Genomic DNA, 27,354 nt, shown 5'->3' on the forward strand with positions numbered 1-27,354 from the left:
AACATTTGGTGCAGACAATCACTTTCCCTTCTTTACTGATTTACTGATCCACACTCGATTCCAGTTGGTGGCGGTAATGCGCCATGAAGTTGTTTCCAACTGCAATTAAATTCAAGAAGAAAAAGAAGCGTGCGCATTGAGAATAAAAATGGCGACCTCATGACAGCCAGATAGCTCCTGTGTTTGTTGTTTTTGGCTGAAGAAGAAAACCGCAAATAGAGAAAATATCATTTGCAACCACTTAACGAAAACCCTGCAGGTAACACTTCTTCTATGGTGCCTTGAGAAAACAAGTAACAATAAGTCATTATGCTAAGTTTACCTCCCATCCTAACACACACATTTAAAACAATATAGTTGACATAACCAGAGGTAGAAAGAAAAGGCAGCCTCATTTAAAAACGTCTTTATTTCATCAACCGGATCCAAGATCATGTTTTCAGACTTGTTTACATTCAGACAACAAGGTGAGACCACATGCTGAGGACAGGAGAAGAGGCAGGTTCGTGTGCATGGGTGTTTCCTCATACAATCCTCTGTATGTTTGTGTATATGTGTAACTTTTCATACAGTCCTCTCTGTAGATGGGCACGAGTATGGGCACTCTCATATGTGTGTGTGTGTGTGTGTTGTCTCTCTCTCAGACAGTCTTTTGTTCAGTCGCCTCCGGGGCTGTTGACACAGATGCTGAGTCCTCCTGGGTCTCGTCTAATCCCTGGCTGCAGCCTCGGTCACCTGACTGCACGCCGTCTTTCAACGTGGTGGCGGCGTTGGAGTAGGACGCGTCTATACTCTCATATGGCTCCGATGTCCACTGAGAAGGAGGAAAGAGAGGATGCAAAACAGCCACATTAGAGAAATATTCTTTGTTTATAGCCTATACTATTCATACATCATTTAAAACGCACTGCAACATTGGTTACACATGCTAATCATATGTAAGAACTGGACGGAGTCACCATGACATCACCCATTGTTTTGTGGACTACTGTTTTGAAGCCTCAAGTTTGGCATTTTGGCCGTAGCCATCTTGATTTTTAACACACTGACAAAAGAGGGTGGAGCTAAGTACAACCAAACGCTGAGTAAGACATTTGTAGGTGGCCAAAATGCTGCTTTAGAAGCATACCCTGCTTTATGGTCTGTTTCACTCTAAATGGGACCATAATTTACAAAATGAAGATTTGAAACCTTCAGTTATGAATCAAGTGAGATGTAGGGTCATTTTCTCATGGACTTCCGTACAATGAGACTTCTTTTTGCAACCAAAGGAGTCGCCCCCTGCTGGCCATAAAGAATAATACAAGTGTAAGGCTCTTCCGCATTGGCTTCACTTTTCAGACTCGGTAGTTGCCGCCTGTTCCCAATTAAAAGTGTTGGATTGAACAAGCAACAGACTACGGTAATATGTTGATGTTATGGAGCATTTTAGGAGTAGTAGGGCTTGAAATGTACATTTTGCCCGGAGGGTTGATCCCCTCTGTTAGATTTTGAGCTACAGACCTCATGCTACCTGAAGTTCTTTCACTGGGAAGCATGAATGTGCTTTTAGTAAATGTCAAGATATTGAAATACTTATTCAAAGCAAAGTTTCACATTTTTGGAATCTTTTAATGCTGAGCGTTAGATGTGACGATCAATACCACTCTCATGTCTGTACGCTAAATATGAAGCAACATGTTGTTCTGCATGCACTCCTGCAGGCTCGAGTGAATCTTGTAATGACCACATTCTGCATAAGGAGGGTGCAGCTTGTGTATAAAGAGGCAGGGACTTTGCATGTCTACCAGTTGATTAGTTCCCTACCTGTGTGGCTCTGCTGCTGGACCTGTGCGAGGGCCCCATGGCGATGTTGACGCTCGAAGAGGACTGGGTATCGGTGGTGTTGCCCCCTTCAGCAGCGGACAGCCCAGAGATAACCAGGCCACTGGAGAAACTACGCTTCCCAAACAGCAAGCTGAGAGTGGACGAAGACGAGGAGACCTGGGGAAAGACAGTAGTGTACAGTAATCACTGCGATGGCAGCGGAAAACACAAACAAGCTCATGCACAAACAATTATCACAGACAGCAGGCTGTGTCTAAGAATAGCTCGTTGTCAATAATACACTATAATCACATGCTTTGGCCATCAGCTGTGGAACTGTTTCTTGAATGATTTTTTAAACTAAGTGGAGCTAATAACATCAACTCATGAGTCACATGTAAGCAGGGGTTTTACTGCTAAACATAACTCTACTAAATTGTTGTCACCTCATGTTTCAGACAGGCACTACATTTATAGTAACTTGGAAGTGCAACTATTTGGCGTGTCAGGATGTTTTCTTTCTAAATCTTGAATATGCTGCGTACAGTGTTTTCCATTAATGTGAATATTCCCCTTTTGTATGTGGTACGTGAAGTCTTTATATATTCGATTTCAGTCTAATACATTATCTAACATGCATTTTGTGTGTGTGTGACCAGTATGACCAGACTTGCCAGCTGTGACATTTTAATCGTTCAACCATGTTCTGTAGAGTGTTGGCTAACAGAAGGTTCGGATGTACAGAAGTGTAAGGAGCTCGTACCTGGCTGGAGCGCTGCTGATGCTGCGCTGCCTGGAGCTGCGAGCTGATCCCACCTGCTCCTGAGAGACGAGGGACCTGGCGAGAGAGAGACATCGCTGTATTCTCCAAGTAAAGGCAAGGACGGAAGCTTAACAGCGTGTGTGTGTGTGTGTGTGTGTGAATACCTGGGAGAATATAGAGGCTATGGATGTGTTAAAGGACAGCTGACTGTTGGACAGACGCTGGACGAGCCCGTGGGTGGAGCCTGAGTCCAGAATAGGCCCTGATTGGCTGCTGACGGGGGGACGCTGACTCTGAGGCTGCACTGACCGACTGCGGTACTCTCTCCTGGCTGCAGAAACACACACACACACACACACACACACACACTGAATTACACACTTTTATAATCAGGTTTAAAAATATATAAAAACATAAAAAATACATAAAAAGCAGACTGAACTAACACAATGTTTCCAATGATATATGATCAAATAAATAATTGATGTACAGACAATATTATTATTATGTACTTAAAACAAACAACATTAAATCAGATTTAACTTCAGTTTAAGGTTGTCAGTTTCTCCGGACTTTAGTTTTTACTTCCTGTTTTATTTTATAATTCCTGTCTTTGTGTTTTTTCCCTCCTTTTTTGTGTGTATCACCTGTGTTGAATTAATCTGCCGTCCTGTCTCTCCACCTGCGTCATGGTGTCTGATTAGGTGCTTGTGTATTTATAGTGCTGTCTTCCCTGTTGGTTGTTGGTTTGTCCTTCGTCACATGGAGTTTTGGTTTCTTGCTACCTGCCTACTGTTCCTGCCGGCTTTTTGGACTCTCTGATTTGTAAGTTTATTCTTTCATCAAGTAATTTAACTGTGCTCGTCTGCCTGTCTCTTCGCGTGAGGGTCCTTCCCATTGCTGCCTGTTCTCGAGATCGTGACGAAGGTAATGAACGTTTTAGAAGTGATAATGATTCATTGTTCGTATCACACAGTATCCACTGCAAACATATTCAATACCAAACTGCCTTAAAAATACCACTTATACTTAAAGTAACCAAACAAGGGCAGAAACATAAAGGTAGCATTAGAACCCATTTAGGTGCTGAATTGAGCAATGGTGCATTTTATTGCTGATGAATGAAACTTTTAATTTGAAAGACGAAGCGTGAGCCATTTTGAGTTTAATACGTTTTTTTAGTCTCACTTTATAAATACAAATGGAAAACTATTCAAAAATGAATAAAAACAATCAAAACTATAACATCACTGTATACACTATTGTATCTGTTGTATTGCATTGTATCTGCATTGAGTTTGTATTTGCTTTTCTTCAAGTCCAAACCCGGCAGCCCACTCACAAGTTCAAATGTTTGTTTTTTGGAAGTTTAGACTTCATTTTAGGATTATGGTTTGAATAAGATTGAGGTTTCAGTGAGGGACTCTGGAATCAATGTACTCAATAGACATTTTCCACAAGGATAAGACACGTAGGTGTGTACCTGCGTTGTGGTGTCTGCGGCTGTGTGTTGTCCTGGCTCTGTGCTGGTAGAGGCTCAGGCTGTTGGACGTGACGGAGGACGGGCGGTTGTGGCTCAGCGAGGACGAACCACCAGTTCCGCAGTCCACGTCCTCCATGTTCACGCCACTGTTGCAGCTGGTCAGGTTGTCCTTGCGCACCCTGCAGAATACACACACACAAGCGCACAGCTATGATTTATTTATTCATGTCCACATCAGGGCAAGGGACACAAACTGGCAAAGAAGACATCAAAAATTTAGCAAGCCTCGACAATTCCAGCTGGTTAACCCCACATGAATAGAGAAGTTGCGTAACTGTGCGAGCATATGTGACACACACTAGTGCAGCCTGCCTCTTGAATTAGTTAAATGTGTTCTAGCTGGCAAGGCACATCCCATCTCCTTGGCTCCTCGGCTACTTACTGAAATTAAGACACCTTTAACTTGAGGTCGATGAAACAGGATTTACAAACTAATCTAATCTAAGGAGAACTCGGCCTCTAAGAAGCTTAAGAGAGTCACACACACACACAAACACATTAGCTGACCTGTAGAGGTTAATGCAGAGCCTTTACAATTAGCTCTGCTGATGGTAATATGTAAAAGAGAGGATGGAGGAAGAGAGGGAAGGAGGAAAGGAAGGAGCAACAACAAGAGTGAAAGCTTTTGGCTGCCCTTCACTCTGCAGTCCTCTTTCTCTCAAGTTTGCACTCCCACTGTCACTCCTGTGCATGTATTTAAAACTACATTAAGTTGGCAGGGAAGTCTCTCCACAGCACTGACTTCTGAAGTCAATATCTGTAAATCCACAGAGAAGCACTCATTTAGTATCGCGCTACAGTTTGCAGCTGATCCGGAATGATTTACACCAAATACAACCAGTTGAACAAGAGAACATTATGAGGCTACTGGCGTCTCATGTGTCATCGCAACGCTTTGCCTCTTGTAACATCATTTTAACCGGGGTCCTGGAGAGTCCGGGCATTTTTTAACAGCTCAAAACACTTATTGTCTTGTCAGCTCGATACTTAATTACTTTTCCTAATCTTAGGAGAGTTGCTTATAAACAATGTTTTTTTTTTATTTATTTTTTTAACTGAGCAGCAGGGACAACTTGAAACTTACCACTGCAGATGTGATGGACATAAAGTACATTACATTGTGTGCTGGAAAATGCTGCAAGTAATAAATACAACCCATTTTGCAGCAGTGTTTACAATACTTATGTATAGAAATTAAAATCATATCTCATAACATGACCTGTCTAACCGATGAACCTTAGCTGCACAAGATGAAAGACTGAGCTGAAAGCGATTACACATGTGACCTGAGGCTGTAAGAAGAATGTGTGTGCCCGAACTAATGCCAAATAAATTAAACTTATTGTTAGTATCTTATTCAAGGACCCTCAGAGACTGATGGTTGTTCCAGGAACTGAACCTGTGACCTTTTGGTTACAGCATTGTCTTTTCACCCACCGGACATGACGAGGGACTAAAGCATGTGATGACTGTTCATTGAAGAGCACAGGGGGAAATTTTGAGGGAGGGTTAGGGTTGGCCTAAGGAGGCAAGGAGGAAAAGACTGCACTCTTGACTGACTGAGCAAGTGTGTGTATGTTTTTAAATATGCGAAAATGTGTATTAGAAACTGACCGTAACCATTTAGAGCAGAGCCAGGATCGAATGGCGTCCAGGCTTAAAGCTCCTCCTCCGATGCTGCGGAGCGTACGGTGCGTTCCGGCGTACGATGTTGTTAGTGGTGACACATACCTTGAAGACAATAAAATAAAAGTCATGCTATCAGCAATAAGGGACCCCAGCACATAAACAAAAGTGTAAAGCTAGGAAGTTAAAGGTGCGGTGTGCCGGATTTGGCAGCATGTAGCGGTGAGATTGCAGAATGCAACCAACTGAAACTTATTTTCGGGTGATAATACACTAAAGAAAACATACTTATGACTATTATTTAATCTCTGCCAATAGATCCCTCTAAATGCTACACACTGCTCCTTTAAATCATTTCAAAAACATGCATTCTGCAAAGGCAAAGTGAGCAACAACGCAGACACTTTCATAAAATGCAAACATTACATTCAAAACCTTGTGATGTTCGTGCCATGCTCTGCACGTCTTAGTATAGCTGTGAATGACATACATGGGGTAGCCCAGTGGCTGGTCGCAGGACGAGTTCACCATGTTCCTCAGCGCCTGCTTCGAGTTCTGGATGCTGCCTCGTTCCGGGTTTCGGTTCCGTAGAAACACCAACTCCTGCTGCTGGCCGGCCCACAGACCTCGCACACACTCCTTATTGATCTGCAGAGAGAGACCACATCAAACAAAAAATGAAAGAAAATCATGAAATACACTGCAGAGCCAAAAACATGGATGAACCCCTGTTGTGGTCATTTTGTCAAGCATCTGAACTGGGTCTCAGGTGACCACTTGTGCTCATATTTCATGTTGGTGCTCATATTTGTCCTCAGTCGTACTCATAGAAAAGTCATTGTGGTGATTGTTTGGTACCACACCCCTCAGATGAACTTTTAAACCTTGTCTTCGTTGTCATAGGTGGGAGGTTTGTCATACTTTATGCACACGACAGAGCTGTCTGGCATTTCTCACCATCTCACATTATTCACTTGGAAATGTAAATACTTCTCACACATCCAAACCACAGACACCCTCAGCCCTTTTACCTTGATGACCTTAAAGCTGAGGTGGCGTTTGTACAGCATGATGATCTTATACTCGTCCGTGCCGTCGTCGATCATGTGTCTCATTGTGAGCAGCGTGTCGCGGCTGGATAGCACCGCCTTGCGCCAAGCGGGGTCGCTCTCGTGGCAGATGACCAGGCTGCTGCGGTAGTTTGTGATGGCTTCGTACAAGATAGAGGCCTCCTCTGTCTCCTCTAGGCAGGTGAAGTGATCCTGAAAGGAAAAGAAAACAGGAAAGGTTATGATGGAGCACAGTGGAGTTGTGATCAGATATCAGGGAAAGCGTCTACTCCAGGGATGAGAAACGACCACCAGAAAGATATTACAAACTTGATAGGATGCACAAACTTCTGTGTATTTACAGAATTGTAAAACTAGTGATAATAGTTTTACAATCCCAGAGTTGCAGCAGCGGCCATTTAAAAGCACAGCGCACTTTACCTGATGCAGTTTGAGGCTCATTCTGACCGCAGGAGCCACCACCTTCTGCAGGAGGTCAAGGTCAGCAAACACCCACTCGTCTTTGGTGGCGATGCGGAAGTCTCCTTTAAACAGGGTGTTGAAACCGTACAGAAATGATTCCAGACTTTGCGGTTGAAGGAAGAGGTTTGCGGAGGAAAAATAGAAAGAGAGGAAGAGGAGGGGGGGGGTTTATGATACGATGAAACATCTTAGAATATAAACCCCACAAAGACAAAGAGTACAGTGACCAATATCTGTTTGAATTATGTGTATAGTTAAAGGTTTAGCTGCTAATGCCCCCCTCTGGTGTACCCGTCATACTGCAGGTAAATATCTACTGCAACGGATATTGCTCGTAATCATTTTTCAGCACATTTTCAACCACTAAACTTGGACAACGATGTGTAATTTTTTCTGCATAAAAACATACATGTCAAGACGCAATCCTCATGGCCTGCCGAATAACTGACTGTTGTCCCCATGATCTTCTGACTCGGTTCAGAGAGTGATATCAGGCATTTTATTCATTTCTTTGCGTTGCTCTGTGGCTAAACAAGGTTTACCTGTTGGACATGTTGTGTGAGGCCGTGCCGAGCGATCTCCTCCCCAGGACGGAGAGAGCGTAAGACAGGGTCACTAAAGGAGAGTCTTCATCACTGTCCACAGTCTGAACACAAACACAAAGACAGGGAGACATGACGCTACTGGCATATAGGACAAAGATTCAAAAAGATGAGTACAGATTCGGCTAAATTGTTGTGTTCTTCTTATGCGATTACAAGAGTCGTGTGACAATTCATTTTCACTGTAATGCAACTTTTGATTTCCTTTTACTCATTTCACATTAATTAAAATAGGAGGACTGAAACAATTAGTCAATCAACAGAAAATCAGAAATATTTATTCATGTTATTCGCTTTCTATGACATCATTTTAAAGGAGCAATCGTTTCCACTCAAAGGAGAGTTTTTTCCTATTTCATTTGATACTTTAAAGAGCTCTTTTTTATGTTTAATATACCAAGTGCAGCGCTGTATATCTTTTGTAATTGCTGTAAGGCAATAAACCATTTGCCGAAACCGCAATTTAAAAATGTCATCTTTTTTCACTATTATCTGATATTTTTAAGACTAAAAAAAGAATTTAAGTGAGTAAAATAAATACTGTTAGTTGCTCTAGCCCATAATGAAGTCTGATAAAATAATCGTTAAGTGTTGTACCGTCTCCATCTTCCCAGCACAGTGCTGGATCCACTCCAGGTAGACGTTGCAGAAGCTGGCGCGTGTCACGCCCTGCAGGCAGTGCACGTAGTCCTCATCGATCTTCACACTAAAGACCTGAGGGTCGCGCTCTATGTGGTGCCACTTGGTGTAGGACTGCAGCGCCTCCTGGACGGTGGCGTCCTTGAGCCACGTGGACAGTTTGGGAGAGTGGATCAGGTAGTAGATAATACTCTGAGGGGAGAGGGGGAGGAAGGGAGGCAAGGAGAAGGAAGGACCGGAACGAAAGCAAAATACTAAACACAAGGAAAGACCAAGAGAAAGAATTGACTGTGTAGCTGCTGACCACATCTGGAGTTACTTTTGGCAAGCTGCCATTTGTAATAATAATTAATGCATAAGACACCGGCTTATTCATTTAAGACTTTAACCTTTTGGCAGGAAAATCTTTAAGAGCCGGTTGAGACAAGTGGAATATTCAATTTCAATCTGCCACTAAAGAGAGCGTGATTGAATATAACAAATGCTGATGCCCTATCAAAGCTGTATTAGGTATCTTTCAGTGACTCAGTATAATCAGAATGATTAAATAACAGCTTAAATAAACCAAATAATAGATCCTGTGGTATGCTCGGGTAACATGCTTTAAATCAGAAGAAAAGGAGCAAACGACACATAACAGTGATTTAAAAGAAGAACTCCTTCTACATCTGAATGAGCTAAATTCAGCCCATTTATTGATCTAGGCTTTATTAACACTAGTGTATGAACTTTCTGCCACCAACAGCTGCAAACATATTTAAAATACCCCAAAACTGTGAAATGCTGAAATGTAGAACTTGGCAAAATATACATATTGTGTAAAAAGCCAAATAATACCACTCTTATACCAATTAATACTGTATATCATATCTGTTCCAGTTGTTAAAATGAATTCATCATTTAACACTGGACATACTGTCATAATCATGGGAAGTTTAGCTCAAAGATTCATGTCCAGGTGGAATTTTTAACTAGTAATGTTTTGTGGGAAAGAACACACACAAAACATTTGCATACTTTAACTACGTTCACATAATTGTACGACATCTGTAAAATGCACATGCATAAACGGATACAAATGAAACGTACTTTCAGGTAGTAGGTGATGAGTAGCTTTCGGAGATCGTACACTTGTAGCATGGTGGCGGCGTTGTTCTCGCTGATGCTGTAACCCTCCAGCAGGTACTTGGTGGCCATCACCTCCCAGGCCAGCCAGCGCAGGTTGAAGGCCGCATTGCACGACAGCATGTGGGGCAAGTGACCCGGCTCGCAGCAGCAGCACGCATCGTCTTCCTCCACTCCCTCTGTGATGGCCTCCACCTCTCGCTGCTGGCAGTATGTACCTGGGATGGAGAGAGTTGGAGGTATTAAGTCAAAATGGCGAGTTGGCTTTTCATTTCATTCAGAGAGAAGGAGGGAGAATGGAAGGGAGGTATAAAGGAGCTGTGGATGGTCAAACGTTACCTCTGAACTCCAGGCCCCTCAGCTGGAAAGTGACCAGCCCGTTGCCGATCTCGATGAGGTGGACCAGGGCGTTGAGGTAGTCAGAAGCCAGGATGAAGCAGTCTCCGGCGCTGTAGTTTCCCCATCGGCCCAGCATTAGGTCGCCACAAAGTGAGTGCTGCAGCGAGCGAGTCAGGTACTCGTAAAAGATGGAGTTTAGGTTGCTGTCATCACATCCTGCGAGAAAAAAAAACAGTAAGATAGATGGATGGGTTTCAAGAAAGGACAAGAATCTCACTGATTCTAAACTACAAGAAGTTCATTTGTAGCTTCTTTATGAAGATATCAATCAAACTAATTATCTTTATCCAAAAGCTTCACAAGTAATCTTTTCATTTAGGGAGGACATTTATAAAGATGTAGTCTGTAACGGATGTCAGTGCAGTTAGAAAGAACTCACCTGTCTCTTTATCTACTTGGGACACCAATCTGCTGTTAGAGTTGTCGATACGCTTTGTGCTACAATAGACGGGAGACAGAAAATGGTAAAAGACTGTTGAGCCCAAGAAGAAGTCAAAAATAGTGTAAAATGTTGCAGCTGATGGGACAACAGCTTGCACATCAGTTTTGAGAATTAAAAACCCATTTTAAAATGATGATGTTGAAAAACCCTGATTTAGACACTTATCTTCTTGAAATAATTTAGTGAACTATATTACCATTGTAGAGTTTCCCTAAAAGCAAACTCAATATTTCAGTGTTTGTCCTCTTGAAGATCTTAAACTGCATTTTATTCGATGCACTCTACTGATCACTGTAGAAAAAACTCCACAGCCACCGGACAAACTTGAAACTAGATATTTTGAGACAGAACTATTCTGTTGTCTCACTTGTTGTCCATGTGGTGTTTTTTTGTTGACTTGTTGTTTGGCTGAGGTTCACATTGACAAACCTGCACAACTAACTCCCTTAAAACACCAACGTCTGACTCCGGCAGAGATGTGAGGTCAGTGACTTTTATGTCATGATTTCTAGACAACAATGTCTAAATATAATCCCAGGCTGCTTCACTGAAAACCACTGAAGTTTGCACAACAAAGCTGCAGGAGTATTTTTAGATTGCTCTCAGCAAAACAATCTCTTCCATCAAGAAGTAAAAAGGGAACAGAAGGGTCACGTTATGTAAACGCAAGTGAGACAGCAGGAGGGTGTCTATCTGCTAATCTGCCCAGCTCTAAAGGATGGGATGGATTTCTCTTTGTTATGTTATTATTAAAATTCATGAATTATATGAAAGAAAACATGAGCCAATTTCTCAATACTTCCCTACTGTGTCCGTGGCTAGCAGCGAAATGCCATTCATTTCTACTGAAGCTGTAAATCTTTAAAAGCATGACACAAATACATGCTTTTATTTCATTCTTTTTTAAAGGCTCTGTTGTAGTCTTTTGTAAACGCCACTCAAACGGGAAGAAATAGTGCATTTGTTTGTGACTATTTTCGGCTGCAGATTAATACACCTTTGCTGTTTTAATGAGCAACAGCAGCAGGATGATGTAAGTGAGATTAACTCAAAATATGTAGCATGTAACGCAGTGCAACAGCATGGCTCATTACACTTTTTAATGTTTTTTTAAACTACAATAGATGTAAATAGCACAAAGCAATAAGCAACTGTATATCAGGCTGTCTAAAAGAACTTGTTAGTACAATTAACTATTATTGCATTGTTGGCTTGAGTCTGTTAATGTGTTTTGTTGACACTTTGGCCAGTTCTTTAACTAGCAGACTCTCAATGCTACAGCAACTAATTTTCAGTTTGAGTGTGGAGTGAGTTTCCCACTCATCGGGGCCTTACTTGTAGTTTCGCTCCCAGAACTTGATGGGCCTCGGATAGGAAGAAATGAAGATTGCGCTGCCCAGGAAGGGAGCCAGCGGGGTGTAGAAGACGGTGGTGAGCAGAGTCTGAAGCAGCAGCATGGCTGAGTCTGTACACGCACACCAGTAAAGGAAAGAAAAGCAGGTACACACACACACACACACACACACACACACACAAACAGGTCTTAGAGAAAGGATACGAGGCACTGCAAAAGGCTGAGCAAAGGCATGAAAAGCGCTGCCCCAGGCGATCTGCCAGGGAGCGATGTAAACCAGGATGAAATGGAGCTTCAGCAAAAGCTCACGCATCTACAGAGAAACAGAAACAACACAGTCAGTGCCCAACAAACAGGCCTCAACAGTTATCTAACTCAAACAGCCGTTGTTACATAGCCAAATAACGTGATATCTATTACATCCCTCCACACCACCATAAAGATTGATGAGCCCTGTGTGGACAAATGCTGGCCTATAAAATGAATCTCCTCCACTGAATATGTTATATTTCATGGTTTCCTACGGTAACATTTCAGTCAAGATCTTCAAAGTTTATGTTGCCTTTTAATCAGCTCACAATACAGTTTTTGTTACGGATTATTTTTAAAGGAGTCGTCCTCTGTGATTAGATATCACACTTCCATAAAGTTGAGGTACTCAGAAGAGACAGAATTAGAAAAGATAATGGTCAAAATTGAAGTCACAGACGGATACATCCTGACTTTTATTCCCTTATATGAGTCAAACTACCAAAATACCTGATCCTACTATTCCCATAATGCAACTGGGTAGCATCTTCTTGTTAGACCCTCAATGGCGCCCACGTCTTTGTAACGCAGACTTTCTGTTAAACATGACCAGTCAAGCGCCAGAGAAGAAGTAACCTTGATGACATCATCGTTATTTTCCCAGACTTAACCAGGTAATCCATGACATCACACAACTGTGTGCGACCCTCCATGACGAGTAAATGGACCAGGGTTTGTCAAATTGGGGGAAGAGTCCCTTTAAGTGGAATTGTTAAAATAATTTCAAATGTCAGGGAGAAATCTACAAATCAAGACTCAAAAAGCGGTGAAGACTTCATCATGATGAGTCAAGTGACATCTGTCAACCTGTTTGTGTTTGTATCTGAATGTTTGCCCTCATGTCTTTCTTTCTCTGTGAACTTCACTTGTTTCTATTGCTGAGTATCTATTGGTTTCTGATCCCATTGATCATTGTGAGTGTGTGTGTGTGTGAGAGAGAGAGATTCCACCTTGTGGAAAACAATAGACATGATGAAGAAGTCCAGCAGGAAGCTCTCGGAGAAGTGTGGACAGTCGAAGTGGAAAAAGACGAGTGTGAAGAGCAGGGTGAGGAACTGGAAGCTGGGGTCGCAGAACGATGAACGCAGGAGTTTCAGTCCAGCAACTGTTGTCAGGAGAACATCGCCGCTGGAGGCGGCACAAACAGGAGTTCAGACAACAGATTCACCAGGTGGTTCACCACACACACACACACACACACACACACACACACACACACACACACACACACACACACACACACTCTGGATGGACAGGCAGACATAGGTGGGTAATGTGATGCTGTGTGTTTGTGGCTGCGTGTGTCCACTCACTGGATTCCCAGCTTCTTGCGATGACTGAGGGCGAAGCCGTCATTGGTGAGTGCGCTCAGCACGATGGCGGGGTACACCACGTACTTCTCAAAGCACAGGAGCCCCACGTAGAGTCGCTCGAACCACATCAGCACAGCGTCCTCTGTAACACAAGCAGGAATAACGACCTAGTTCAGGGTTTCTGTAAGCATATATCTGTTGTTGTTTTACAATCTTGATGACAAGACATTTCCAAATGCCTCATCCTATTGTACTCCAGCCAAGAAGCAAACTTTTTTTCCAATGGAAGTATCGAGCAGCACTACCTACGAAAGTAGGAGTAGTAGGCAACAGTAGGCATGCTGACCTCTGGGTTCAAACTGGTGGTACTCCTTGGTCTTGAGAACCGGATGAGAAATCCACAACCAAGGGTGATGCTTCCTCAGCTGTGGGATCATGTAGTGGGTTACAAACCCCACAGTCCCCGCCAGAGCGTACAGCACGATGGTCACAAAGGGCTGAAGACAAGTTGGTATGCAAGGAAAGAAACACGATGGAAATGGATAATTAGACAAACCACTTGAGTTAGTATTCCTGCAAACCGCGACAGAGATCAAAAGTAAAAAACGGAAATAATCGAGGACCTCACCTTGAGAGACAGAAACACAGTACTCGCAGTGATGGCGAAGGTTAGGATGTAGGCAACAGAGCACACGACTACATCCGACAGCAGAATCTCCTTCTGCAGAGCACAAAAGAGAGAGCGGCAATCATTAACACATTTGTTTATCAGACTCCTTTATGTGTGAGATTATTTCTGTCTGATCGTTCTCAGCCTTCAATATCTGGAGATCAAAGACGCAGCCGCTCGAGAAGATTTAAGTGCTTCACAATCCTTATAAATACTGTAAAGGCTTGTTTTCTCCGATTCATAATTCCCTGTAATCACACATAGTGATTGACAGCAAGCATTGCGTTATTATTTATTTAGTAGCACTCTGCCCTCTTATACAATGTATGTATGAATTCCACAACTCAGGTGCATGTTAATGAGCTTCGATTTTCTGTTGCAATTCAAAACAATAAAAACGGTTCAATTACTGCTCAGAGGAGTAAAAATAACACTCAAACACACAATATCTACATAATCCTCTTTAGTTACCATAGAGTTCTGCAGTTTCTCAGGTAGAGGGTCTTTACTGTCCGTGTCTTCCTCCTCCTCTTCCTCACTCTCCACCAAAGCGGGCATAATCTTTGACTTAACCAGAGATCTGTAAATAAAAGTCACATGTGTAGGAATTAGATGACGGTATTTGTTGATTAACATAAAGAGGTTGCTATTACAAACCCTGAATCAACTGACAGCAAAAATTAAAAAAGAAATACTTTTCATTTTTATAATAAAAATAAAAAGATTGTTTGACTTCTTATTTTGTATTTCAAACATATCTTTTATTTGACTTTTAATGGCTACAGATTAGCCTACTTGAGCAGAATATGTCATGAAAGTACTATAAAGTACTAATAAAGAGTTTAGTATAAACATCAACCGTCTTTCATTTCTTCGATTAATTCAGCTCTCTTCTTTTCCCCACCCCATGCACCTCTCTAATTTCTAATTGAAAGAAATACTAAGAATTAAGAGTATAGCAACCAGGCCGGGTGTGGGCATGCAAACACAGACACACACACACACACACACACACACACACACTGATACTTACATTAGCACGGACGGGTCGCTGCTCTGTCGGCTGAGGTGGTAGGAGAAGACCACCAAAAGGCCACAGAAACCAGAGAACAGGGCTGGGGTGTGCTGCTCATCCCACGGCTCCTGTAACCACACACACACACACACACACACACACACATGAATCACACCATCATGCACCTTTAAATCCAGAACTGCTGCTTTTTGATCTTCACACTTTAAAAATCTTCCTCCCTGCAGTTGCAATCGTGCACTCGCTTTTGAAGGATGACTAGCAACACTTTTGTATGTTGCTGCAGCTCTACTTAGTGACATGGCTGCACGCTATTTATAACTGAAACTGAAACCTATAGCCAAGAGAATGACTGTGAACACAAACTCTGGGGAAAGAAATGTATTTTACCTATGCTCTGTTTTGTTTTATATCCAGTTAATTTGTACCTTGAGAGCTCCGAAGCAGAAACCGTAGAGCAGAGACAGAGCGATCAGACTGCGTAGGATGCCATAAACTGCAGAGATGAGACTCGTAGCAGCTGAGACACACAAATTAGAGTGAAGATGAAAATACATACAGCAGTATTACACAATGACAAATAAAGCCAAGTATACTGTAGTCTTAGTTTTGTTTTGCTTTTTAATCACCAAGAGGATTCACTTTTACTTAGAGGTCCTGACACTGTATTTTCTCATTCATTTTAAACACTGAATACATAATACACAGGTTGAAGATAAAATAAAATAATCCTTTAGTCCCACAGCAGAGGAATTAGCATTGTTACAGCAGCAAATGGAATAGTGCAGTAACAAAAATACGAATACAGATGCATACAGAAATTACAGTTTACAGTAAAAGCAGAACATGTCATTGGTTCATCAACACAAGCATTACTGAAATAAAAAGATTAGAAACAGTTTTACCAACCTGTCCCTCCAAAAAAGTGCATGTCTATCTGCTCCAGCAGGTAGATGGTGAAGGTGTTGATCTGAGGGAAAAGGCCCACCAGGAAGGTGATTGGGAAGCAGTAGGTAAAACCTGTTTTATGAATTAAACAAAAAAAAATTTTTAGTATCTGCAAAGGACAAATTACCGTTTTGATCAGGGAATAAATCAAATGACGTAATTGTGTATTTCTGCTGGTACATTTATCCCTACCCACTAGCAGGTCTCGCAAGAAGCCCAGTGCGTCATGGCAGACGATAGTGACTCCGTACAGGGTGCAGACGGGCAGGTCTTTCCTCCTCAGCAGGTGCTCCAGCATCCAGATCAGAGCACAGAAGATGCAGAAGTAAGCCGCTCGGCTGTAGGCCACCAGCTGGTTGTGACCCTGGAGACACACAGATGAACACAAACGGGTTGGGATGGTTTAAAGTGCAACTAATACAGAGTTGGGTCATGTTAGGTTGCAGACAGAAAAATGAGACACAAGTGGTCATATCCTCTGTATACACATGTAAGGGCTGGGTAATCATTTAATATGATAATGTATCGTGATGCAATCATATATTGAGCTATCGTGACACAATTAGGTCAAACTCACATGTGTTGGTGAAGCTGCATCTGGTTGAACACTCTGGAAAACAAAACAACAGAAGCCAATACTTAACCACCATTTGTAAATTAACATGAAAACAGAATCGTTACATGACGTGTGCGTTCATCAGAGAGGAAGTGAGGGGGAGCAAATAGGAACTGGCAAGTCCACGGTCAGTTTTACTTTTCGTCTACATCAGGTCACCATGGCACACATTCTGAGCTCACACATCATTCATTCCTCAACGCAAGTTGGTTTAATTGGTGAAGTGGTAAAGGTAAAGATTCAGCTAAATTGCTTAAAGCCATGTGTTAGACAACCGTCTACTGAGATTTTGTATCTTTCTTACCTTCAGTAAGGAATACTGGCAGCTGGCGATGACCAGGCAGAACTGGAAGACCCAGAAGTCTTTGAAGCAGCCGTGGTTAAGAAGCACAAATCCCAGGAAGGAAACCAGAAAGGCCATGAAGACTGCAACTAGATTCTCCACAACTTCTTGGTTTCTACAGAAAACCAGCACACACACAGGCATACAGAGGTTACACTGGTGCATTCAGTAGCTTAGTAGACATACAGTATATAGCACATTCCTGACTACAATTCTATATTGTATTCCTGAGCTGAATAATGTGTATGATTTGATTTCTAGTCTTGGGACTTTTAAACGTGTGGGCACAACAGTGTAAGGAGTTTGCGAGTAGTTTCTTGTGGATTACCTGTCCAAAAGAGCAAGCAGGGTGAGTCGGTCATATAAAAGGTTGATCACCTTCCCAGGAAACAGTTTGAGTTTGTAATAAATCTTCCTGGTCGGTTTCTCCTGAGTGGACGTCTCCGACGACTCGTCCAAAGAGTCCTCTTCCTGACACACACATGCACAGAAACGCAAATAACTTCCACATGTAGCATATTTCAAAACACAGTTAGGATCATTATAAGTAGACAGTATATATTATAGACAATACACACAGGGTGGTGCATTAATGATTGAGTAGAGAGTCTGTGTCTGCATCCAGCACTGACTGTAGACTGATTATTTGGTTACTGTTTCAAACAGCAGCACGGCCTCGTTGACAGAGAGACAACACTAATCTAATTTACCAGTTTATGGTTTATTATCTATGTATTGATGTGTTTTCGTTATTCATGAATCTTTTTTTATAAATTTGACGATTTATTTAAGTATAGTATGTGATGGATTCGAGCATTAATTTGAAACTTTTTTTTAATTAAATAATTATCGAGTAAAACATTAATAATCGTTTATATCCATGTTTGCTTGCTATTCTTGTTCACTTCCTTTGTTAACTCCCAATAACATTAAACGATCTGAAAACTGGGTATCAAGTCACCCTTACATGCACGTGCACGTGGGTCCTTGTGTGCATGCACAAGATACAAAAAAAACAGTGACCCACTCTAAGGAAAAAGGCTCCATACCTCTAAATAACATATTTGCAGCCATTTGAAAGAGCCCTGACCATTAGTATGCAGAGCAAGAAAGAAAAAGTGAAAGCAGATGGACACCTGAAATATCTCAGGGTGCGTCCTTCGTGGCCGAAGCCTGTGTGCAGGGATGATGCGTCGCTGGAAAGGGCAGTCAGCGTGACCGCCGACCAGGCCGTCCTGACACTCCGAGTTGGAAGAAGTTGACAGCAGGTCACTGAAGACACACACATAAAACATGCTGATGTTAATCTGTGGGAATAAACCTGATTGCATAGGCAGTGATGATAGTTTAGGAGGAGATGGAAAAGGGCAATAAGGTAAGAGGAAGTTAAGAAAAGCACATGGAAACAGTGGAGAAGAACATGCAGGAAGACTAAGCAATAAAATAAAAAAATGGGATGAAATATGGTATTATTTGTTACAGATAAAGGAAGAGATGATGAAGATGCGGAGGAAAAGATTCGACAGCAGTACCACATGTTGCCAGTGATGAGCTCTGCTCCCAGCGGTAGGTTGAGAGCTCTCTCTGCATACAGCTTACGAGGCCTGTCTCCTGGTGAGTCAAACACACACATTCAACCCGTCAGACCATTTCTCTTTGGATGTGCAATTATGTGGGATTTCATTTTTTTCTTTTTGGTGCTACAGACGGACATCTGAGAGACTGGACTACAACTAAAACGGTATAACTTACAACTAAAAAGCTGAACATCTTGGAGCCTTTCCAGTTAAATGTCATTTAATCTCGACGCTTTGGAGCCGATTCAAAAGTGGAGCCATCAGCTACTGGCAGAGCCTTCGACTCATACTGTGTATTTGTTTAAAAGATCAAAATACCGTCAGACTATCCCAGCACAAATGGACTCCTAAATTATGGATGGAGTCTATTTACTGTTGTTTTGTTTTGATGTCCAAGGCAAATGTATCCCTGGGACTCTCACTCTTAAATCTTATCCTAAAACTAATCCTAAAACATATCATGGACCTGGATGACTGTATCAACAGCACGATATTGTTGCTAGATGTGACTCACGTGAGTTTGTCTCCGGCACTAAAAAAACATTTCATTTTAACCCTTAATAATTCGAGAGTGGCTGCTTACTGTGTACAGTATGGAAGGTGTAGGCATCTTCTTTGTTGGTGGCCTCTGGTCTACAGATGACCTGCAGCATGGAGCTCTCTGACTGAGAGGTTTGTGAAGGCAGGGAGTCATAGTCTGGATCCTTCTCTCTGTCTGTTTGTGGACTGCAGACAGGAAACACAATCAACTGGACATCCTGGATGGATGAGTGAATATGTGGATATTTTTTTGGAGCATGTGGGTGTGCAGGCATGTGTACCTGTCAGGGGAGACGATTGGGATTTGTGGAGGTGGAATGGCCTTTAGTGTGTCGGTAGGCAGACTGGTGGGTGGTTTCGGTCTCTCTGGTTTGTTATCCGTGTTGGTCTCTATTATCGTCTCATCTTGTCTGGAAGTCACGCTCAGATTCTCTGCAAGCAAATCAAAAGGAAATGTGTTTTATGAAAATAACAAACAGAAATTGGTTTCTATACCAGTAAATGTAAAGCCCAGATTCATATTTATTTACTATTTCATCAATATTCTTATGTTCACGATGGAAGGCATTGCTAATAGTGATCAACCCACAGAGAATCATCACATGACTCTGCTGTTCCTCTCAGCTTCTTTTTTAGCTAGACTTTCAGCTCACTGTTTGGGTTTTGAGGCCCACAACCTGTCTCATCGGCAGGCAGATGTTTACAAAGAACAAGCTCTGTTTGCTACCTGCCCAGCACCAAAGCAGACAAAGTTAGCAACGAGCTGGTGAACACAGTGGTACATGTATCAAGCTAAGTGGTAAATGGAGTTGGTGGAGACCAAAAGCAGAGCTAAAAGGAGGGTGAAAATTGGACTCATCAGGTGACCAGAATGCAAATGTTGCTGCATGTCTGCTGGATGTGCAAATTGGCAACTGTTTGCTAACATGTTCCACACATTTATTCTGGTAATAAGGCAATGCTGTGTTATCAGCTGGTTCAGCTGCACCAGAGAAAAACTAAATCAATGCAGATTTAACCAGAGGAGTCACCAGTTAAACAAAATTAAGTCTACAAGCCCTCTAGCTGCTTAATTCATCCCATTTGACCAACATGGTTTATACAAACTGAGCAAATGAGTGACCTCCTGCCCAACATTAACATCCTGAGACCCTATTTGGGCTGAAATCACACTAGTCATTTGACCGAAACAGAAGATGTCATCAAAATGAATGCACCATAACGACATATCGACATTAGCAGTGTTCGTCTGGAGCTTTAACCTTAAATTGCTGATGCCACCATGCTCAAAGCAACAGTAGGAATCTATTTCAGCCTATTTTACAATGTTGACATTGCACTCCTTTGTGCACTTATACATAAACATCTGCATTAACCCTGAGCCTATGAAACAGGCAGATAAAGGACGTGGAGGTAAAGAAACTAATCCTCTTGCTGAGATTCACCTTCCTCTGCAGCTCCCGCCTCCTCTTTGCGTTCTGGCCTCTGGTCTTCCTGTGTGCTGGCTCCTCCCCCTCTGGTACTGAGGGACCCCAACAAGGAAACAAACTCCAAGAAGTTGGATTCGTTGGGAATCTGGCCCTCCTTTGCCTCCAGATCTGACTTGGAACTGGTCATCATCTGACAAAGAGACAAATGTTTGTGAATGTACAGAAGGATGGAGATAACTAGAAACAGAGACAGAGCTAAACTGCCAACATACTGTGATATGTGAGCGGTCTGAAAGCAGCACGGCATCCTTCCCGCTGTCCATGCTCAGCCCGCGGATGTGAGTTCTTCCCCCGAGCCCGTAACGGCCCAAAGCTGCAGGCAGACGCAGGAAACCGTGTGAATCCACATTAGGATCCAGAGGATCGGTGTCATCGTGGTGGGAGTGGACATCGATGCCTGATGAGCTGTTATCATTAGTCAGCTGCGGGCTCTGTGTGCTGTCGTCAGTTATCTGAACACCAAGATGTTCCTGGTCTGGATCTGGACACTCCAGTGTGGTGGACTCAGAAGTGGTTGTTTCTCTACACAGGTGAAACTCTTCACTTTGGCTTGCTGTCTGTTGCTGTTTCGGGGTGAGGTCATCCTCTGAGTCAGCCGCTTCCTCTCTCTCTTTCTCCACCTGCTTCTCCTTCTCGGGGGAGTCAAAGGTGATGACGGGGATCTTGATGTGACACTCTCCTGCATCCTTCTGAGCCTTGTAGGACACACACACACAAACACTGTATTCTCCAAATGTAACACCTCAGATATAAACCTGTCCGTCATTCAGGTAACAATCATGAGCAGCAGTCATAGAGACAGGAGCTTAAACGTCATGACAGGACAGTAACATTTGCATTCAGCAGTAGATTTCAATGAATTGCTTTATTCTGATAGCTCTACATAAATATAGGATAAATAAAGCTGTGTTACATTTTGTGGAAATGTGTCTAACATTTGAAAAAATAACATTTACATTTGATGGGAGGATTCAGCCATAAAATCAATGTAAACATTGTGTAGCTTTGATAAAGTGCTGGAAAAGGCTGATACAGAACACATATGTGATACTGCTGGACTGTAAAAGATGATTTCATGTAGAAGGTTAAAACTACCTGTGCATTTTCCAGAAGACTCTGCTTGACACTCTCCTCCAGCTGAGCAGCAGTCTGCGGGTCACAGCTCATGGTGATGATGATCTTGACTGTGTCGCTGTCGTCCAGGTGAGCCGACGATGGCCCCGAGCCAGAGCTGTCGACCAGAACCACCTCAATCTCATCAGAACAGTACGTCTCCTCCACCGGCTCAGCCTGAGAAACAAGAGGGAAGAGGTTCTACCAATGATGTACAAAATAACCACGATGCAATGACAGTTGAGTTGCTTTCTGTTAACTACACACATACATACATACACATACATTAGACCTCCCAAATGTAACAACTAACTCCTGGCAGGCCTACCTGTGCAGCAGAATCTGTGTCGATGAAATCAATCTGGTGGTCCTGGGGAGTCCCCAGGGAGTTGTTGTTGGCATCTGGGGGCTCTTTTTGCCCCTCACTCTCCTCCTCGCTCTCATCTTCACTTCCCTTGGATGGAGGCAGACCTTCATCAGCTGTTTCTCTGTCCGCACTGTCTTTATCCTCGTAGTCTTCTATTCTGTCCAGCGCTTTCTCTGTTGTTGTTTCCTGCTCCGGTTGCTCTCTGTCAGTCATCGAGCTCGGAATGTCCACTCCGTCTTTCACAGGCACAGTTTCAATTATTTCCACGTCCATTTTCCCCGTCCCACTCGCAGATCCGGGCCGCTTCTCTTCCCTTTCAGCTCGGGATGGGGTCCTCTGCTGGGCCTGCAGCAGTGGGGCGGCCTGGTCTGGATTGGGGCTGGAGAGGTCATCTGGAGAAGGGCTTGGGTGCAGGCCTCCCTCCACAGGCCTCTCATCTGCAGCATTTTTGATTTTAAGTGTAATATTAATAAAACTGCTCTAATCATAAAATCCCTGCCATGGAAATTCATATTTGGCTGCAGTGACAATACACAAAGCCCACACTACAGCAGTATTTGTCAGTGATAGATACATATCTTCCCATTGCAATACAATGAAAAGCAGAAGGGGGAAATCCTACTGCTATTAGAAACAGATACATTTTGTTACGTCGGATGCAATATACCACAGTGTTGATATCCCTTTTTTCAGTAAGCTGACTTTGTTCTGTCCGTGCATTAAGTCGCACTTTTAGTGGAACCAGTCAGCTGGTTTTGTTGGCTGGCAGCTAGTTCTGTGCTTCTCTGAGCATATTTACAACAATGATGTGTTTGCAGAAAAGGAAGTTGTCGATCTACATTGTCTAAGGAGCCATCGAGTGCATTAGGGAAGAGGAACAGAGTTGGCTTCCAGCACAGATCTGACGATACACTAAACACCTGTTCCCCCTAAATGACATGCAAGGCCTCGATAGTGACAACTAGAGAAGTCTTTCTTTCTTCATGCTGCCTTTATTCTATAGGTGTATACATATCACTTTGACATATTGTCAGCATTATTTTTAGCATACAACAGACTCACTAGGAAGTCATCTGATAAAAACTGCTTTGTGTACCTTGATGCCAGGCTGATGGCAATATTTCTGCAGGCTATCGGGAATGTCAGCAGCCAAACTGACTAAACAAATGTAATCTAACGTTTTAAATACAAATGCAAATGAGAAGAACTTGGTTCGCTCTTTCTGTTGACTCCGCTATTCTTTCCTATTCCTTCATCTCAGCAGAAAACATTAATACTCGCGCTTTGCAAGAAAACCACAGTGCCAAGCTTCAAATGTGGGTTGTTATTTAAAACCCTACATTTCGAGAAGATTTGTAATATTCCACAGAACTGTGCAAATATCACAAGATATACAGGGGAATGGTGTTAGTTAGGGAGACACACAGGCTATCGCTGCTATACGTTTTCCCTCTATTCAGTTTTTATCAATGTTCACAAGTTTTTCTCTTATTTGATTAGCTTTATATTTGCTAAATCAAGCAACAGCTGAATCGGTATCTGAAGCAAGCTGCATAACAACATGTAAATAAAGCCTGTGCAAACATTCAGCCAAACCACTGACCGGTGGCACCAATGGCACCAATTTGGAATAAATAATAAGAATTGATAGTTTTAGAACCGGCAATAACTTGTTGGAAATATGCAGCAGTCAGATTTGTTTTAGCCAAAGGAAACTGCCCTGAGCCTGACTGCCACATTAAGAAGCCACAGCATCTCGGCCCTGCCACAGATTGCCTCGTGGCTTGTATGGAAGCATCTGCATTTGTTAGGCTTCTCCACTCATTCATTCAGATTTTTTTTTTTTTTCTTTCATGGTTACCCATCTGTATCTCAGTCGAACCCAGATAAAGATCAGCTTCACCTTCCACAGTCTTCCCCTCCTCATCTGACTTCAAACAGTCCTGCATGAAGGAGAATTCAGGGACACTTGATTAACAAAAGGACAGAATGTAGGTCAACACAGTGTTTTTCTGTACCGTACATCCATATCTCATCTCACCACTCCGATCAGTCCTGGGTCAGTTTCAGTCTGTTTCACTGTCACCTGGATCACCGGACTGGTACGTTTCAGAGCCAACATTGTCATGGCAACACCGTCTGGGACCGTGCTGCTCTTCCTATTAGACAAAGATAAGAGACGGGGGGAGGAATTAAATGAGGCGATGGATAGAGATACGTCAACATGTCTCTTACAGAGGAAATCATCTGACTTTCATTCCCAGCCTCTGATGTTTTAAACTAAAATCCACTCATTTTTAGGGATGAGGAAGCTGTAAAAAGTGTGTCTGGACTTGCGGTTTCATCTCTCCACAGCCACAGTAATGACAAAGAATTACAGTCTTACAGCGAACAGGAAGTGGTGGGTTTTCTTTTATTAGTCTCTGTGCAGATCAAGTGTGTCAGAGCAGATTGGCCTACTGAAGATCGCTGACCTCCCCTCATTAGCTAGCTCAGTCTACATCCCACTCTGAGACACTCGATCACGAAACCAATCTGATCTCAAAGAACGGAGCGCCGTTCAGTTATACTTAGTGGCATTATTTTAAAAGGAGGTCTCGGGCCCAAATGTACAAGTTCACATAAATAATTAAGTTGTATCATTAGTGATTTTGCCCTCAGGCCTAGAATTTGTAATGACTAACCTGACCGAGAGCAGCTTAAGAGACAAAGAGCAAAAAGAAATCCCTTTTCTTAAATGTTCATGCGCTGTATATCTCTCTGAAGGACCTCCAATACATCCATAAAGGTGAGACCACTTTGGGATTTTTTCAGCTACTTCAGATTGATCCCTATGGCTGTAGTTGAGGATTATAAGTGTGTCTATGTGGGTTTACCTGATGCTGGCGGGCAGGCAGGAGTCCGACGCATTACTTTTCTTCTCTGGAGCCTTGCTGAGATCAGAGACGCTGCTGCGGACCACCGCCTCGCCCTCGTCGAACATCAGGTGCAGCCGATAGTTGGCCAGCTTGATGATGATGAAGAAGACTGTGATGGAGGTGCAGTAGATGCTCAAAGCCATGGTGGTAGGGGGCAGGGCCTGTGGAGAGGAGAGGAGCTTCATCAAATTCAAAACAACTTCTCCAGAGTCCTGACTCCACGAGAACAGTGTTTGATTCAATGCTTCACGCTGTGCTTTGTCTTCTCATCTTATAAGTAGGTGAAACTCTGCTGAAGGTAAAGCGTATTTGCAGCCACACACATGTGTATCAAAGGCTCAGTGAACCACAAGATCCAATTTGATTAACTGGTGGATTGGTGAATATTATTGATCCCCGGTGGAGGAATGGCCCATAAAGAACAGGAAGATTAAAGACAAAGCCTGTGCATCATGCTGATACATGAGTCATACTGATCTGAAAAGATTCTTGCTGTGTTGGATATGGAGACATATCGATGTCTGCCGACACGGATGTATGGTCTAGTGTCATTATACGCTATCATTTACCTGGTGGACTGTTGTGTGTAAAATTGCTAATAAACTTTTACATTTTTAACATCTCCACCAGAAAGCTTGTGGGTGTTTTGAAACAGACTGTTAAAACTGTCGGCAACAGCCTTATAATATAGCTTTGGTGTCAAAGCTCTTAGTAGTCGGAGCTGTCGCTCTCACGTCGGAATATGTTGCTTTGCCTCTCTAACTCACTGATTCATCATGAGTGGCTAATTTGGGGTTATCATTCTGAACCACCAGTACCTATAAATTAGCCCCGGTTTATTGCTCTGAGACGGGAGAGCAGCGGAGTGGGCAGCAATCGCATCACATAATCTGCAACATCTATTATCTAATCTAGATAAAACCGGTTACTGATAATCCTCTGCTCCATAGAAATGTAATCAAAGTTATTTCTTCACATACAAAAACTGCCGGTGATCTGCCGTCAGATCATTAATTGGTCACCCTTTCAGTTTGTTTGTTGTTGTCTGTTGTTGCCATCATACTTCATCACAGCTCAGGTCAAGCTGTTTGACCTATCGCAGCCACTCTTTCCTTCATTCATACCACCATATCCTGCTGTATGAATTTTTTTTTCTTACTCCAAATCTACTGATATCCACATATCCTACAAGGTAAACATTGGTAACATATCCCAGATGGAAGTTCCTCAGTCAGGTTATTATGACTGGGAGTATTGCAGCCTGTGTTGCAGATATTTTTAAAAGGCCATGGCATGAACATATCATTGAACCGCGGCTTCACGCCTCCTGTCTATCCCACTGCCACATCCAGGAGCAGCCATGCGTTCCGTCACTGCATGCAGGGGAAAAAAATACTGCGACATTGTTGTTTTCTCTAGTGTTTCCCTCAGTAGCAATCAGACAATGAGGGGTGTTATTTTCTCACAGAGCCACCGCACGTTTATCCATGAAAGGATAAAAAGCGCGCATGAAAAAAAAAAAATAACGCTACCTATGGTACCGTGAGCCCCGCACACCCCCTCCACGGCCTTGGACGTCATGTTCCCTCATGAAAACTCACCAGATGGAGAGACAGGGGTAACATCAGGAGAAATATCCACAGATAGAGGTGGCAGGAGTTGTTGAATTTGTTCTGGTCCGGGTCGTGGTACCAGCCGCCGGTCACAGATGCCCAGACTCCCTGACGCAGGGTCTGCACAACCTGGGAGCCCATCTCTCCTTCGCTCTCCTCCTCTCCGCTCAGGTTGGACGGACGGATGATGCTGCTGCTGCTGCTGCTAGGCTACAATGAAATGATCTCCTCTAATGCATGCTACTGTCGCTACGCCTCCATGTTGGGGCGATGCAGCACGTCTCCTGAGCCTTCTCTTTCATGCCTTATTCGTCTGTCTTCCTCGGTGCTGTCCTCTCGTCTGCCTTTTCCCATCCCAATGTCGATTCGCCCATTGTTGCTGCCGCGGTCCTCATCTTGTCCTGTTCGTCTCTCTCCTTCTCGCTCTCCTCTATAGCTGCCTGCACAGATGCGCAGCTCCGACCCCCTCCCTTCCCACTCCGCGTCCCTCCCTCTCCGTCCTTTCCTATTATATGATTCGCACTTTCAGTGTTTATCTGCACACACGCAGCCACGGCCAGTCTGTTTTCAGGGAAAAAACAGTCAAACACACATTGTGCATGATATGTATGCGTTGATACACAAGCCTATAGCACACGTACAGGATTTATAGGCTTTGCATGCTTCGAGGTAA

General features: G+C 43.0%; 1 protein-coding gene across 2 annotated transcripts; it reads right to left on the reverse strand.

Moving 5' to 3' along the window:
- Positions 1–640: 640 nt before the first annotated feature.
- Positions 641–26,822, reverse strand: pcnx2 (pecanex 2; the record flags this gene model as incomplete). Of its 2 annotated transcripts, none has more annotated exons than XM_079168272.1 (40): positions 641–814; positions 1,807–1,983; positions 2,570–2,644; positions 2,734–2,900; positions 4,053–4,231; positions 5,727–5,843; positions 6,229–6,386; positions 6,770–7,000; positions 7,229–7,373; positions 7,813–7,916; positions 8,470–8,703; positions 9,601–9,854; positions 9,976–10,191; positions 10,415–10,473; positions 11,813–11,942; positions 12,036–12,144; positions 13,091–13,268; positions 13,454–13,595; positions 13,800–13,950; positions 14,082–14,174; positions 14,595–14,703; positions 15,157–15,266; positions 15,585–15,676; positions 16,066–16,176; positions 16,297–16,468; positions 16,682–16,714; positions 17,025–17,178; positions 17,392–17,534; positions 18,200–18,335; positions 18,596–18,674; positions 19,224–19,366; positions 19,462–19,612; positions 20,626–20,800; positions 20,883–21,365; positions 21,766–21,960; positions 22,112–22,587; positions 24,054–24,093; positions 24,192–24,309; positions 25,027–25,229; positions 26,670–26,822. In XM_079168272.1, 40 exons carry the CDS (start codon positions 26,820–26,822, stop codon positions 641–643), a joined length of 6,369 nt encoding a protein of 2,122 aa, XP_079024398.1. The 2 variants fall into 2 exon arrangements, with proteins under 2 accessions (XP_079024398.1, XP_079024397.1); XM_079168271.1 differs by having other exon boundaries at positions 22,112–22,608.
- Between the last annotated feature and the right edge of the window lie 532 nt (positions 26,823–27,354).

Source organism: Pholis gunnellus (genome assembly GCF_910591455.1).
Source record: "Pholis gunnellus genome assembly, chromosome: 11".
In the NCBI taxonomy this organism is placed as follows: Eukaryota; Metazoa; Chordata; class Actinopteri; order Perciformes; family Pholidae; genus Pholis; species Pholis gunnellus.